At 36.0% G+C, this 17,349-nt stretch overlaps 1 protein-coding gene and 2 long non-coding RNA genes across 3 annotated transcripts; 1 reads left to right on the forward strand and 2 right to left on the reverse strand.

Moving 5' to 3' along the window:
• Positions 1 to 108: 108 nt before the first annotated feature.
• LOC138124159 (uncharacterized) lies at positions 109 to 1,147 on the reverse strand. The gene is made up of 4 exons (XR_011157037.1): positions 1,073 to 1,147; positions 697 to 1,019; positions 495 to 638; positions 109 to 409 (listed from the first exon to the last, which is right to left on the reverse strand). It is a non-coding gene; the product is annotated as an uncharacterized lncRNA (long non-coding RNA).
• Positions 1,148 to 1,285: 138 nt separating this feature from the next.
• LOC138124154 (uncharacterized) lies at positions 1,286 to 2,374 on the forward strand. Its single transcript, XR_011157036.1, has 3 exons — positions 1,286 to 1,427; positions 1,490 to 1,767; positions 1,817 to 2,374. It is a non-coding gene; the product is annotated as an uncharacterized lncRNA (long non-coding RNA).
• Positions 2,375 to 7,719: 5,345 nt separating this feature from the next.
• LOC138124121 (inner centromere protein-like) lies at positions 7,720 to 16,345 on the reverse strand. The gene is made up of 4 exons (XM_069039071.1): positions 16,141 to 16,345; positions 15,963 to 16,089; positions 8,816 to 9,732; positions 7,720 to 8,747 (listed from the first exon to the last, which is right to left on the reverse strand). The coding sequence occupies exons 1-4, from the start codon at positions 16,336 to 16,338 to the stop codon at positions 7,737 to 7,739; spliced, it is 2,253 nt and encodes a 750-aa protein (XP_068895172.1). The 5' UTR covers positions 16,339 to 16,345; the 3' UTR covers positions 7,720 to 7,736.
• Positions 16,346 to 17,349: the final 1,004 nt, after the last annotated feature.

Raw genomic sequence — 17,349 nt, forward strand, 5'->3', positions numbered from 1 at the left:
CAGCATGTTTAATTTAATTTGAAATGTCAAATTTGACTTGTACTATTTAAAAATAAAATTCAGTATTACCAACTTAAACTAAACAGTCCTTCTTGATCACCCCAAAAAAAGTGGCAATGAAAAAGCGTTGTGTGAACCTGTGAACAGTGAACAGAAGCTGTCAAGCTGTGAAATCCGTGGCTGTGAACAGAAGCACATGGTACTTAGGTCATACTTGATTTGTATATTTAGTTAGATGAAACTTGGATTTTTGCAAAAGGAAGTTTTAAACATTGGGTTGACGTCAGTTGTAGCAGAGGTTGTAGATATGAATACGTCAAGCAGGCTGGATCTGAGGGCAAGCGATTTATTGTCCTTAATGCAGGATCCAGGCATGAGTTCATTGAAGGAGCTGACCTGTTGTTTGCATCTACAAACAAAAGAACAATTACATACCTACCATGATTCGATGAATGCTGAACTTTTAAAAAAATAGATAGAAACACAGCTTTTACCTGGGTTCACAGTGGATAGTGCGTCCTACCATTCAGAAATACTCAATAAAATTTCCAACTTCCAATTCGAAAAAGGCAGCTATTCAGAATTGGCGTAACACCAATAACATTCCACATGAACAAGAAAAGTTGAAAGCTGAATTTCTGGAATTGCAAGGAACAGTTGTAAAAAAAAGGAATATGTAATTGATACAATACTTACTCAACATGCCCACAAAGTTTTGAGACTCCCACCGTATCACTGCCAATTCAACCTAATTGAATTAGTATGGGGAATTTGTAAACAATACTACGATTCCCATATTGGCAGGGATAGATATGGTGATGGCAACATAAAGTCAATGTGGTTAGAGGCCTTGTCTACAGTAACCCCAGAAGTATGGAACATATCAGTAGAGCACACTGCAAACGAAATTATAAAACGGTGGCGAAAAGAAAAGATTATAGACGCGCAAGAAGTGGAGCCACTCAGACTTTCGGTCAATACTGGAGATTAAGGGCCAACTGCACCGCTTGTACTTAAAGCTGTAAGTTCAACTTATTAGCCAAGGTGAACTGCACCGTTACAGAAGCGTTACTTAAGTATACCTTATATTGAGTGGTACCTAAACCTCCACTCAAGTTCCACTTTAGAAAACGTTATGGCAAATATGACAGTTTGAAGTGTCATTTTTAATTTATAATTGTTCTGTTAATCCAAAAAATTCAAAATAAAGAAACAAATATGAATTTAATAATGGATGTGGAACTGTTTGACGATTTGGAAGAAATAGAACTAATTGAATTTGGTATTCCTCGAAACATTAATATCAGAGCAAATCATTTTAATAGCTTGCCAGATTACAAGTTTTTTAAAAAATTTCGCCTTACCAAAGAAAGTGTGATGAAAATTTTGCCTTTGCTAGAAAATCAATTGGAGTTTCCTTTGGACATGTAATATATTTTTATTAAATATCAAATTCACGATTAATCTTTTTTTTTAACATGTCTTGTAGCAATCAGTGTATATCACCACTAAATCAGTTGTTAACCATGTTAAGATACTTTGCCACTGGAAGCCATATAGATAGTGTCGCTGACTACATGGGCATGGACTCTACAACGGCAGGCATACACAAAGTGTCGCGGGCTGTTTCATCTTTATACAGAAGATTTATTAAATTTCCTTCTACCGAAGAAGAGAAAGGAGTGACCAAAGAAGGTTTTTTTCGAGTTGCTAGATTTCCAAATGTGGGAGCTTTGGATTGCACACATATTAAAATAAAATCACCTGGTAAAAATGTCATGTATGGTTTTCTCTTTCTGCAGAAATTATTTCATAGGTGGCGAGGATGCTGAAATATACAGGGTGTCCCAGAAAAAGTGTAGGAGCTGTTAACCACATTTTCTGCTACGTTAGCTAATACTAATATTGAAAGAAAAAATGTTTAGGGTCCAAAAACGTTTGAGTTATAAAGGCTTGAAACTGACCAATTATGAAAGCCTCGGTCATACCTTGCTGTTACCTATTTTTTGATCGCTAGGAAACAGAAGAAGAATAGGGTGATGCAAAGCCATGAATATTCATCTGGTTACTGTAAATTAGTAACGTCATTCATGGCATTTGACAAGTCAATTTCAATTTCAATTCAAAATTTCGTCTCTAAAAGGAAAGCGTGTATGCTACGAGTGGCTACGAAGTATGCAAATTGTTCAAGCAACACATTTAAAAGTAATGCAATATCTTGGAAAGTTTGGACACAACTTCTGCAAAATGGCTTTAATACACTGCGCCGCAAAATTAACGCATAATTTGAAAACTCGTGTTTTTGAGCCAAATTTATTTCCAGTTACAACATTTCGAACTGTAAAGTATTAAAGAAGTAGATTTATAAAAGTAAACACTACAATAATCAGAACACAACAAAGAAATGAAGAAAACAAAAAAATAAAAAAAATCAAATTCGGAGAAAACAAAGAAATTTAACATTTAATAGTGCGTGTTGGCACACCGTGCCTTTATTACAGCTGCACAACATTGTCTCATGCTTAAAATGAGGTTTTGTATAACTCTTTGCTTAATTTCTTCTCAAACTTGAGTTAGACCCAAAGACAGCTGATGAAGAGTTGTTGGTGGATTTGGTAACCTTCTAACTCTTTTATCTGTAGGATCCCACAATTGCTCGATGAGGTTTAGATCTGAACTCCTTGCTGGCCATTGCATTTGCCCAATTTTGACCTCACAGAAATAATGCTGCACTATTCCCGCAACGTGCGGTCGACCATTATCATGCATAAAAATAAAGTCATCCCAATAAATGGTCGGAATGGGACAATATGAGGTTCCAGAATATTGGTAATGTACGTCGCCGCATTTTGGTTTCCTCTTTCTAGCACCACCAACTCTGTGCGAGCGTCGAAAGTGACACCTGCTCAAACCATAACGGAACCTCTTCCAAAATTGACTTTCGGGATAATGTTACATTGAGCATATCGCTCTCCTGAGCATCGGTTCACCCGGACACGTCTGTCACTTTGATCCAGGCAAAATCTGGACTCGTCAGAGAACATTACTAACCCCATTGATCCAATTCCCAATCAACGTGATTTTGGGTAAACAGCAATCGTACTCTTCGGTGAGCCGCTGTTAACTGTGGGCCCCTTGCTGGTATCCTGGGCCTTAAATCGTGTTCAGCAAATCTTCTAACAGTATTTGCACTAATTTGGAATTGATATCTTTCTAAAGTCATAACTTGCAAAGCTGGAACAGTCAGAGTCCTGTGTTTCAACGACTGTCTGCGTCCTTGTCTAGGTCATCTAGAGTATTCTCCTGTCTCGTGGAAACGACGCAAAACTGTAGATACCGTTGACTGGTGCAGATCAAGACCATTTGCAATATCTTGTTGATTAATACCGTATTCGGCTAGTACAACAATTTATGCACATTGTTCGGCTGTTGTATGTCATCTTAAACGTTCGTAGGGATTCATTTTCGAAATTTATGACTGAAGGAACCAAAACTTCTTACTAACCGTCTCTCAAATCCACAATCAAAATGCTTTACGAAATTGACCAATAACACTAATACAAACTTTCCATAATAAACAACTTTAGAAGTTATCAACATGGCGATTTTTGCTACTAAACAAGAGATTCAGCATAAGAAAATCGCAGAAGTAAAATACAAAAAACTACGGTTCATTTTTACTTTATGCGATAATTTTGCGGCGCAGTGTAACTTTTGAAAATTGAAACGAAAGAGGGTGAAGAAGTAGGTTTGCATCTTGGAGAAGAATCTTATGAAACTATTTGAGTTCTTTATTAGACCTAATGGCCCTTTCAATGTAGTACCTATAGTGTAGTTATTATGTCTTAATGACACGATGATGGTATAGTTTTACCAGTTTGGTAAGGTTATGGCCCCCAATAAAAATAACAATCAGAAGATTAGTATTAGAAAACATCCATTGAACATATACATACTGAGCTTCCGAAGTTACATCACAATAACTCTAATTGTAACAATGTTATGTGGAAAATTTTTAAGCAATGAGGACGAATTTAGTGTCTTTTGGGCAAATAAACTAACAATATTTTTTAACATAAGCAACCAAGAACTTTTTATTAATAGCTCGAATAAATCAAAAAAAGAGAACTGAAAACAAATAAAATAAAACAAACAGAACAATAAATAAACGTTAAAGGAGTTGTTCAAAATGACCACCATGCATTTCTATACAAAGATTGGCTCTTCTAATTAAACTCCTTTTTGTATTTTGTAACATTTCTGGTGTAATCGTGGCTATAGCCTCTACTATCTTCCCGTTAAGTTCTTCTAAAGTTGCGATTGGCTCGAAATAAATGTAATTTTGCATATGACCCCATAAAAAGAAATCAAGAGGCGTTAAGTCCGGAGAACTCGCTGGCCAATGAATAGGGCCTCCTCGTCCTATCCATTGATTGGGATACATGTGTTGTAAAATATCTCTCACATTTCTTACAAAATGTGCCGGAGCACCATCGTGTTGGAACCACTGTGGCAAATGCTGAAGGGGGACATTATCTAGCAGATCTTCCAAATTATGTAATAGTAATTCAGCATAATTTTCCGCATTAAGTATACGTGGCAGTTCCACAGGTCCTATCTAGAAATCAATTTATTTTACCATAATGTAAATGACATTCTTACAACTTATCCTTACTATACGATCTCCTAAGATGCCAGCCCATAAATGTATGCTAAACCTATGTTGAAAAGCCCTTGGCCTCGTAGCATTAGGGTTTTCCCCAGCCCACACATGATAGTTACGACTGTTGAAAACTCCATTGCGCGTAAAACATGATCGTCAGTAAAAATTACTCTGTCTAAAAAGTTTGGGTTGTCAGCATGTTGACGCAATAACCACTGGCAAAATTCCACTCTTGCAGGATAATCTTGTGGTTGCAAGTGTTGTACCTGTGTATAATGATATGGATGTTGATGGTTTTCCTTCAGTACCCTTTGAACTAAACTTTTGGATACGCCATAAAGTCTCGAAATCGTGCGAATACTGGTTGTGGGTTCTTGTAAAAAAGCATCTAGCACCATTTCTTCCGCTTCAGGTGTTCTTGCTGTACGTGGCACGCCAACAAGACCTTTTTTTTTGCGGCATTAGAGACCCAGTTGTTCCAGCACGTGCGATCAAACGCAGAAATGCATTTGACGAAGGGTGATTCCGTTGGGGAAATCGTATGGCATACTGCCTCGTTGCCTCATTGGCATTTCTATTGCATTCGCCGTACATAATTACCATTTCAAGGTATTCATCAGGAGCAAACATTTTCACCAACACTATTTAGACCACGAGAATGGAAAAAACACTCTAAATAATAACGGACAAATACAAGTGACGTTTCTCGTGACAATTTATGTGACACTGACCCTTGACTAGTTGACCAGATATTTTTTCAAAGAAACCCAAACTTTCAATTTTTGCATTTAACTTGGCAACGTAACTTATACCTAAGAAATTAATTAGAAAATCCCTCACGATTGGCCAATTTAAAATGTTAATCATTTAAATTCTATTTGAGATCGAAATTATTTTCTTTCAAATACGCCATTATACTTCGCAGAAGAATCTGCAATCCTCGGCTCCTACACTTTTTCTGGGACCCCCTGTATAGAAACCGAAAAGACTTTTTTTCTATTAGTGTTCAAGCCATTTGTGATTCGGATAATAATTTCTTTGAATGTTGTAGCACGATGGCCAGGCTCTTCTCATGATAGTACAATATTTAATAACAGCAATATCAAAACTCGTTTTGATGCAGGAGAGATGAGAAATTGTATTTTACTAGGTATGCCTGTTTAAATTATTCCTAATCAATATTTTGAATTATTACCTGACTCTGAAGGTGATAAGAGATATCCTGTTCTGTTCACACCTCTGGTACTTTTGGGATCGCAAATAGAAGGTTTCCTGTATTAGCGTATGGATGCAGATTAAAATTAAAAAATGTTTTGCCGGTAGTTACAGCCACTGCTGTATTGCATAACATTGCAAGCGCAAATAATGAAGACGAACCTGGGATAGATGGAGAAGATGTGGATGAGAATGAATTAAATAGGTTGATTGATGATGGTCACATCCGGGTGCAACCAGCACATAATGAAATAATAAATAACGGGAATGCTTATAGAAGACAACTTATTTTAAATTATTTTGCAGGATTATAATTTTTTATAATATAGAATTAGGTACGTAGTTTTAAATATTTTTACTTGTAACTGGAAATTAGTAATTTAATCTTATGTATTTTTAAGCGTTTTAGCCGCATTTCTTTGATCTCAATGTCCAGCTGCACTGCAGTGACCTTTTTCTCAACTGATGTTCTTCATTATCTCTTGCTTCTTTTGAATTGATTATTTCTGTTTCCCTTCTTAGGTTAGTCCAGTCAATATAAACATGAAAAAGGGTCCGACCTTGCAAAAGGTCATGTAGTTCTGATTTTTTAATATGTTGTTTGGATCTCAGCCAAGAGTAAAACAGCAAATTTGCAACTTCGAAAGACTTGTGCGCGCTGCGTGGTAGCCAAAGAACAGCAAAAATTTTGCACTATTTTCAGTTTTTGCTCAATAGCTCCTAAGATGTGAGTCTCAAAGAAAAAGTTGAAGTTACTTTTTTTAAACTAGATTAAATTCGCTACAGTTTGAGGCCCAAGCGAACTTTGTGCATGCAGCAGTTTCCGAGATAGAGCTCTTCAAAAATTGGGTATTTTTTCCAAGTGAAATTTTTTTGTTTACGTCTCTTATTTTATTAAATATCGTCAAAAATACTCGCCCCATGAGAAAAGTCATGGACAATGAACTTGAAGTGTATTTATTTAGCTTTAAATTGAGATCTGACGGGCAGCTGCAAGTCCAATGCTTCTCTAAAAAATGGCATATAACCCTAGAGGGCATATAACCGAAAACCTCGAAAAAGGGAATTTGGGAAAAATAAATGAAAACAAGTTTTCAGCGCATCAAACATCACGTATAGGGCCTAAACCGATCAAATAAGTTATTTTAACGTAATTTAGTAGATATGTGTGGTTAACAACTTGAAGGGAGGCTGTGAAGTCGGTGGAGAAATACTGCCCTCAGCGCCAGACTTATTCTGATTGTATGGAAAATCATCAACTATCCCAAGTATGCTCCTTTGGAACGGGTTCATTAAACAGGTGACAAGTGGTCCGTTACCTTGAATTATCAATTAAAACAAAATTCCCTAGAATTTCGGCGTATTCTTGTTTTGTAGACTTCATAACTTTTTGTAGGATTCGCAAATTTAAAATTAAACTTGACAAATGTCATAAGTGTTACAGGTACCGTTGCTAAATAAATTGCAGCCAAGCAACCAGAATTACCTTTTTAAAGTCGATTAACTCATTAGCGCACAGCAAATTTTGACCAAATTTTTAATTATTTTTATCTCGAAAACGAAGAGACTTTTATTAGAAACATTTTTTGTATATGAGTTCTACTCATCGTCACCTATTACTGGATTTCTTCTGGCAGGTTATATCGGAACCACTCTGTATAAAAAATAAAAACTTACCTGTTTTATTTTGCTTCATTGCAGAAAGTTAAATTAGGAGAATAGTTTTAGCTAAATTTCCTCTCGTTGCACTATAACACACTGTAACAGTTTTGCTTTTTACTTACAAAAACTAGCATTTATCCAATTTATTTTTTCTAGGTAAAATAATACAAAGAACAATCTGAAAATACAACATTTTTTATTCATCATTTAACTCATCCGTTTCAACATGGTCCTCTAATGTTGGAATCATTGTACACCTTGGTGGCTTGTGCCAGATGGCACTCGATGACCTTTTTAGCTTATGTGGCGTGATAACTTCAAAAATGTCTTGTAGGTCTGGTGTTTGCGCTTGCACTGAGAAGAAAGTGTTCTTAACAGCCTCTCTCGCCGTCAGCTGACACTTTTGCATACATTCCAAAATCTTCTCACTTGCCCACTCGTCGTCACTATTTCTGTATTCTTCCGCATCTGAATCGTAACAGTCATCTGTCGGTAGCAGCGGCGCTTCTGTTCTTAAATATAAGGGAACTTGCGACTTCTTTTTCTGAGGCATCCTGGACATCCCGTCGTTTTGTTTGGCCAGTGTAGCCACCTTCATTTTCTCTTCAATTCTTTGCTCTTCTTTTTTCTCTTTTATTGCACGTATCTTTCCCAAAATGTTCTTCTCCAATTCCTGCTTATATTTCTGTTTACGTTCCTCCTGCCCCGCCATCCATTGTTTGTGTCGTTTGTCCTTCAGTTTTAGCTTCTCTTTCTCTGGAGCTTCTCGTTGTTGTTGCGCTTTAAGTTGCTTCTCTTCTCGTTTGCGTTTGCTCTCTTCTATTTGGGCTAAAATAAGAGCGTCGCGTTTCTTTTTCGCTTCCTTCTCCTTCTCGATACGTTTCTTTTCTCGTTCTCTGTACTCGGCTTGTGACGCTTTCAGAGCGCTCGCCGATTTACCAGACAACAGACTTTCACTGGAAACGTTTGATGCATTCGTTCGACTCTGTTTCATTGCAGGACTGGTGAATGTCGGGAGGAATTTTGACGTCAGGGGTTTGAACACCTTCGCTTTTTCTTTAACGGCACTCTTTACTGCGTTCTCTGTTGCTTCGTTGCTCTCCGGCTCTTCCTGTTGGTTGACTTTGGCTTTAGTTTTGGTCCTCGTAATCCTGGCCGGTATCGCGTTGGCTTCCTCAATTTCTTTCAATTTCTCAAAAGCTGCGACCTAGAATATTCGTTTGAATAAAATATTTTCCTGAAATCGTTAAAAACGAAAATTAGGCTTATCCTTACCTTCTTTTTGACAGGATTGTGTTCAAACGGGCTGAATATTTCTTTGGGAGGCTTAGAAACAGTCCTAATCGGTTTCGGAGGATTCTTTTTTGTCACTTTGTCTTCAGATCCATCATCTGTCATCAAATTTTCTGCTGTGACCGTAACAATATCTTTAATATATTTAGGACTGTCCACAATAACAGTTGCATTCATATTGCAAGTTGCATTGGTCGCATTGTTGGTTTCATTCGCATTCACGTTTTGTGTCGCTTCTAAATTTTCATTGATTTGAGATTTCAGGATTCTTGTGATATTGTTTGTTTCTTGATTCTGTCCTAAAACCAAAACGGCATCCTCGTAATGCATTTCGGTAATTTCTTCTTGATTCGATTTTGATCTCTTCTTGTTGCTGCCCCATTCTTCATCGCCAGGCGATTCACTTCTTGTCGTTTTCCTCTTCTTTACTTTTCTGTTCGTTCTTGTTTTTCGTTCTTGCTCTTGTTTCTTTTCACCTTCGTCCTTATTCACGATATTAACAATTGTCACCGTTACATCTTCCATTATTACATCCGAATCTCGGTTATCGTTTTCTACCTGCTCATCAATTTCGGCTTGTTTTATTTGTGTATTCTTTTTTGTTCGCGGCGCTGACTGAGTGGGTGCCGACATTTTTTCGACATCGTTCGACATCGACCATTCTGTGTTATCGAGTGACATTTTTTCTACTTTAACGTAAGCATTTTGGAAGGTGCCCTGAACACCTTCAGGTCGTCGTAACGTGAGCGATAAAGAAAGATCCCTTTCGATTTTGACATTTTGCAAAATTTCCTTGAAAGCGGCATTTCGCCGAGTGCGCTTTGTCAAAGATGGTGGTTCTTTTTTTAAATTTGTTTGAACGGGTTGGATATTTTCCTTCGACGAACGGCTTTCGGTGCCTGTTAGAATTGGTTATCTTTTACTGACGAATTCGTTTTTGAACAATTGTATAGGTAATATAAATATGTTTATGTTATGTGGATATTTATAAATTCGCTAATTTGATATTGTTTCCAATTTTTCATGTTATGTTTTATGGTAACGGTTTCGAAACTATACTTCGTCCAGCGAATAGAATAGGTACATTAATTAGAGCATAATTTCAGGGCAAAAAATGTTACTGCTTGAAGGAAATATTAGGGTGTCCAGAATGTTCTGAGCGTTTTTTAGAAAAATAGATAAAAATAAATATCTATTACTTAAAAATTAAACAATTAAACTAAATATTCGTCGTTATTGTCAATGACTTCCGACCGTCTTTGTCCCAAAAGCTCAATTCCACCACAAAAGAAGATGGACTCTTTCGTGCCGAACGATTCTTATCTTTAAGACCTTCTTCCCCATTCACAAATTTCGCAAACCATCTCCGACAAGTAGACTCTTTTACCGTCCCCGCACCTTCAATTCTGCATATATTTCCTGTGGCTACTGCCGCTGAATGTTCATTTAAATTCATATAACATTAAATTACATTTCGTTGAAAATTATTTAAGTTTATAAGGAAGCCTTTAAAGCACGCGCGACGAGTTTAAGAGCACGACGCGTAGCGGAGTGTTTTTAACGTCGCAAGTGCTTTAAAGGCCCTTATAAACGTATATCATACACTATTTTTTATTATACTTGCACTACAATCTCAAAATTATCCCAAAAAAGTAAATTGAAATACCTTTTCCGAAGTAAATTAATCGTTGATATAGAAATGGTCAATTGTTGTTGTTTCGTTGCTATCATAAATTGTGTATAAATGTCTATTTATCATTGTTCAAAATGTAGGTGAATTTGTTGTTACCTAAGCGACCCTTAAAGTTTTAGTGTTTTAAAGGCCCTTTTTGTAATTTGCCTCCATTTTGATTCTCTAATAGACATATTAACGAACGCGACGTCATCATCTGAGATGTCCTTATAGCCATTATTTCACGGAACATTTTACGAAAATTTTTAGGTTGGCAAAGCTTGATCCGTCATGTGTGTCAGTTTAAATTACAAAATGTGCAAAGAATTATTTATCAGGATTTATCAGGCAACAAATTCGCGACCGTACTTTTAGCAATGTCACGTATTTCAGCGGGCGTACATGAAAGATTCACAGGCCTGCAAAACAAAACTTTTTAATCGATGTTTTGATTTTGATAACTGATTTTGTATAACATTGGAGCCCTGATTACAAAAATACAATTCATTTTTTTGTATCACGTCAGGTTTTTTCACAATTAACAAAAAAAAAATTAAGCAATTTATTTAGGAAAATAAGGTGTTTATAATAATTCTTGGTTAATAATCTAACTAAATTTTTTATTCCTTATGAGAATGGCATCTTTAACGCTTTGTGAGGAAACTTCTTTTAATTGATTGCCTGCTGTATATTTTTTTTTGGCACATCGCGCTGCAACATCCAGCAAAAGTCTACCATCATTGATACGCTCCATCTTCCTTGATATCACCTCTCCATTTGTTTTATATCTTGGTCAAGACGTTCCCCTTGTTCCTCGCTGACAGCACCAAGATTTTTAGAAAAAAGATTTAAGTGCGAAAAGAGGAAATTCACTTTCAAACTCATATTACATCCCAAGATGTGAAAATTTTTAAACATGATTCTTACAATATTTTCGTAGTCTTCATGATTGTGATTTCCAAGCAATTTTTCTATGACGTTCTTAAATGCCGTCCAGGCATTCCTTTCAACAACATTCATAGAATTTTGAAAATCATTACCTTTGTACAAAGATCTTATTTGAGATCCTAACCTCTTTTAATTTGGCATTGGAGAAATCTGGGTAACTTTGTACATTAATACTTGAAACATTGTCCATTTTTATCAAGAGGCTTTACACATTGCTTGATCAAACAGAGCTTGATATGCATTGGTGGTACCTAATACTACTTAACTACTTTTTTAGGATACAACTAAATTATTTTTTATTATTGCTTCCCGGTACAAGTCTAGTTCTTAAAGGCCACTTCTTTTGAGTCCAATGCTTGTCTCGTGCCCGGCAGTCCCACTCGCAAATAAAACAAGGAAATTTCGAATACCCATATTGTTTTCCGATAATACAATATCGAAATTTTGAAATAATTCATTCATTCTAGGTGAACATTTCAATTTTAAGAAAAAACGATTTGTGAAAAAACTAGACGTGATAGCGCAAAACCAAAATCATTTTCGTAATCAGGGGGTCGAAATTGTTCAAAAACTGTCAATTTTATGCAAACATCGAAATCAGTGCAGACTTGTGTTATCTTCCATATTCGTGTTTTGTGACAGAATTTGGATAAAACAAAAGGCGATTTTGAAGACTTGATCAAATTTTCACTTTTAAAATTAAGACATTACCAACCGCCACAAAAATCCCTAAATCGAGGAAAGTAAACATTTTTGTTTAAAAACGGCTTAAAAAGGGCAAATTACAAAAAATAGTATAAAAAACTCGTTTCATAAGAGCACTTGAAGCACTCATTCTTTAAAATAACTCGTGGCTACGCCACTCGTTTTTTAATCTTGAATTCGTGCTTCAAGACTGGTCTTATGAAACTTGTCTTTTAATATACTATTTTCGCACACATTTTAGTGTCAAAAACAGGGATTATGATTTAAGTATAATAAAATGGTTTATGGACAAGTGTACTTCATATTTTAAAAAACTAACAAAAATTACCAATTGATTTTACATTTATTTTATATCGTGAAACAGAATACCATAAAAACGCTCAGAACTTTCTGGACACCCTAATACATTTAGGCGCGGCGGGTACTATTTTCTTTGTGTAGAATTTAGTGATTTTTATGTCAACCAACTCTCACTGGATAAACGATATAAATATATACAGGGTTATTATAAATCGGGTTGTTCCAAGACGCGTCAGAACCAGTTCAGAACTGTATTGAGTTTGCGCAGATAAAAATTACCGAACCAACAATCTAAACCGTCCTACAGCTCATTCGGATAGAACTGCGACGTGGGATGCGCAGATGGGGAAAAAGCAGAGCGCTAGCAGAAGCTGTGTGACAGCGATAGGTTCGGTAGTTGTGCGAAAGAAAGTACACTCCAAGCCACAAGTTTGCTTTGGCTCTGTAGAACGCACAAAATGCTTTACTTTATTAACATTAGCCGGTTGAATGAAAGTGTAACATTATTTTTTATAAAATTTCTACACCAAATATAGAGGATTCACCACCATCATCACTAGAACATGACTCTTTTTTTGTCTCCTATTGTACTGAAGGCACGAAGTGACCGCGACGCGCGACAAGAGCTGGGGCTGCTCTGTGTTCCACTGTTCCCCACCACAAAATCTAACCGAAACGAGTGCGCATCCCATCTATAAATCGCACATCTATCCGAATGAGCTGTAGGTACGGTTCGGTTCGGTTCGGTGTTCCAACACGAATTGTATAAATGTATAGTGGTTCTCGAATCGATTCTGAAACGTGAAAAACAGTTCTTGCTTCGGAGGTGGTACTGATAGTTCGCACAGGCGCAGACATTTTATCTTCGAGAGCGTTTTTTAGCGTCGTGTATAATATTCTATTTTTTTCTATAGCATTTGTATTTTATTATTAAAACATTTTTTTAAACGAATTACTAATCGTGTCAGGTTTTAAAATATTGTTAGGATGATCGTTGATAGAGTAAAAAAAAGTACATTTTAAAATCTCGGTAGTATGAGCGTTGTTAGGGTAATAAAAAAAAAATTGCTTTATAATTGAGAGCACGAGTTTTTTGAGCATTTCCGTATAACCCGTGACCATGTACTGTCGCGAGCAATAAATTTTGGTCGTCAATGTCATTTCAAAATTTGGTTAGATTGTCACAAATTTAAAAAAATTCCCTGCCTGATTATGCCCATGTCAACAAAGTGTCAAAAAATTGAGAACAAAATGCCAATTAATGTCATACAACATAATGTTAGGTTATGACATTTACGTATTTTACAATGGAGCATTTTCGATTGCGTCAAAGAATGACCTTGACGACCAAAATTTATTGCTCGCGACTGTAGATGAAATTCAGACGAGATTTGCTCAAAGTGACCATTTTAAGATATTATGGTCAATATGGAAAAAACAGTAGTTCATTTCAGCCCTGCGTCAGGCATGCGCACTACCTAATCCTAAACTAATTCGTAACCGTTCAAAATATTTATGCAAAGAGTATAGGATAGAGGGGAAGCAGAAATATAAGTATAAGTGGCGACCTCTGGTATTTGAGGTTCGTAACTATGTATTCAGTTCGTAGGCTGCTGAGGGGTTAACGGGTTAACAATTTTTATATTAAACATTTTTTCTTAATTTTTCAAATTAAAAAGTTACAGCGATTATTTGATACTTTTGTTCCACTCGGTATGAAAACAGGTATGCGGTTCATAAATGGTGGATGCGCCGGGAATATTGGTGTTTCATTTTGCAATGGCGGTGACTTTAATTATACCGAGTGGAACAAAAGTATCAAATAATCATTAGTAATACAACGAGAGGGTACGAAATTGCCGGAAATTTTCGATCTCATTATACGAGTATTTGTTTCGACGACAATTTCCACGAGTGAGCGTAGCGAACAAGTGGAAATTGTCTAAGAAACAAATACGAGTAAAATGAGGAGAAAAATTTCCCGCAATTTCGTACCATCGAGTTGTATTCGGCATGACAATTCCACGAAGGAAAATTTCATTTTCGATTTTACAGTTTTTTTAATTTATACGTATTCTTATGACTCTCAAAGCGTTAGTTAACGTAGTTGAAAACAACAAAAATTTTACTGTGGATCAAAAATGAGTTTATCAAAATTCGAGGAAGGAGGAGAAAATTACAGCGATAATTTTAGGAAGGTGGAGATGATTACAGCGATAATTTTTCGATAATTTTAGGACCATGCTAAATTATCGGTGTAATTCGTTCCTAATTGGTCCAATGATTCAAAATACTACAAGCTGATTGGTTGAAATTTTCTGAGTGGAATTGTCGCTGTAACTTTTTAATTTGAAAAGTTATGAAAAAATGTTTAATATAAAAATTGTTTGGTTTATTATCATGCATTACGTACAACAAAAATTGTCAACATTCTTGATATTGCATTTTATTACTTAGTAATAATACGCTTGTTTGAAAATCACACAAAAAATGTATGGGTGCTATTTAAAAAACCAAAGCTGGTTGCCATAGCAGCGAAACAAAAAAAGATAGGAACAAACTAAAATCAACTTTTATATTAAACATTTTTTCATAAATTGTCAAATTAAAAAGTTACAGCCAATATTTGATACTTTTGTTCCACTCTGTATGTATTTCAATGTTATGGGTGGCCGATCAGGTCAGCAACAGCTCCAGTTATCACGTAGAGTAGTTATCACAAAATTAACGTTTTATTAGAATTTTGTGGGGTACCAAAATGCTGAATAATTCATTGTACACGTATCGAGCGATCAAATTAATTTGTAATCGAGGCATCCATGGATTTGAATCCATATGTCTTTTGCAGTTATATGTCGAGATCTAACCTGTGTTTATTGATGCGTGGAGTTCAAGTAACGACATACGATTTCGGATTCATGTGTTAGCCTTAAAAGACATTAGGTTAGGCAACTGTTTTAGCTAGTAGTAGTGCGGGTGGGTAAATATACTGTGACCGGAGTGCGGCCTGCGGCCTCATAGACTTCCTCCAGTAGCGGTCAACGAGTACAGATCAACTTTTGTGACCTCCCTCATTTTGAAATAACGTGCGATCAATTAAAAAAAAATCGAGTTACCTGGATTGTGCTATTCTGATGCTTTGATTGGGTCAAACCACCATTTTCGCCTACTCTGATTTTTTTTTTTAATTTGATCGCACGGTACATATCTTTACTAAAACTGTTCAAGAATTTCCTTAAATTCCCAATCACAACTGGAGCCACCTGACAGGAGATCAAAGGAAGACGCCAAAAAAGCCCAATTTACACACGTTAAATAAACTACTACATATTTTAAAACTCTCCTTTGCACGGTGACGGCCAACAATCCCCTAACTAATAAAAATGTACAAGAACCTATACCATAATAAAAGTAAACAGATATGATATATTTTGGGCTTAATAGACCTCACCCGCGCCTCCGTCTAATTTTTAATTTTAAAAAAGGTTTTAAATATGCATTTACTTGTTCCTTGTGACTGGTTTCCACTTTCGCAATCGTCCGATATTAGTAAATTACTAATGTCTGATTCACCCGTTCGTTGATACTCTTGAATTGATTCATTTACTCTCGCCACATATCTTGAAACGACCTGGGAATAAGGAACTAACCACAGCTTCGGACACTTCTTGTCGAATTTTACCTTGTTCAAATCGTCGATATCTTTCAAATGATTTTCAATAAAATCAAAATCTGCCTTATTCAAATCGTCTATTAATCCATCAAAAGCGTTCATCTTTGTGAATTTAATAGTTACACTCAAACACAGCACCAGCTGCCATCCAATTTGCTTTGAAAGTTTGAAAAACTGTCCATTTGGATTTGACGATTCGCGAATCATAAACAAAAAAATCGAAAAGCTCCAATGTCATTGGATGATGTGGAGAGTTGACCTTATTGGTTGAGTCTTGAAAGGGAAGATGCGGGAAACTTGAATGTGGTTCAAATGGTTTTTCTTTTATTTAGTAGGTGCAATAAATTATTGAATCACATTAATGTACTGATACGAATAGTGATAATGTAGGTTCAGAAGAAATCAAGTGAGTGGAATGAGAAAGTGGGGAGAGTAGAAAAGTCAATTTTTTAATTTTTACAATTTTCCTATATTGACGGTTAAAAATAAAGTTTCTTTATAGCGAACTCAAATATAAAACTCGTTACATTGGTGTCAGAAGTGGGATATAAAGAAACGTGTAACATAAAAATCTGGTGAATTAGCGGATGTCCGAATCTTCTGGAAGAATCACGATAAACCAAAGGAAGATCATGGAAGAACAAATGGCAGAACAATAAAAGAAACGTCTCCAAGAACAAAAGAATCTTGTAGAAGAAAAAGAAGAACGAAGGGAAGTAAAAGCAAAATTTCTAGAAGAACAAAAAAAGAAACGTTTGCATGAAAAAGAAGAACAAAGAAAAGAAAAAGCGAAGCTTTTAGAACAACAAAAAAGTGAAGTTTCTGGAAGACATTGAAAAGAGGGGTTTGGAAGAAAAAGCAGAACAGAAACGAATTCTCGAGCACCTATAATTCACCTTTAAGGAAAAAGTGGAGAAAAAAGTTACGGAAATCAAGAAAGAAATGGAGGAAAAAGTCACGGACATCCAAAGAGGTGTAGAGGAAAAGGTGGGAGAAATGAAGAAAGATGTAGATGTAGAACGAATAAAAGAAAACTTCGAAGGGAAGGTAAAAGAAATGGACTTAAGACAAGACTATCCGGGAAACTAGAGACGGCTTTGGTGAAACTAAAACCTCCGCCATTCGACGGTACGACTTCATGGTCCATGTATAACAAACAGTTTGAAGCGGCGGCCGGAGCGAATAATTAGGATGACGAAGGTAAAGCCGTTGCGCTGG

Source organism: Tenebrio molitor, chromosome 1, assembly GCF_963966145.1.
Source record: "Tenebrio molitor chromosome 1, icTenMoli1.1, whole genome shotgun sequence".
NCBI classification, from domain to species: domain Eukaryota; kingdom Metazoa; phylum Arthropoda; class Insecta; order Coleoptera; family Tenebrionidae; genus Tenebrio; species Tenebrio molitor.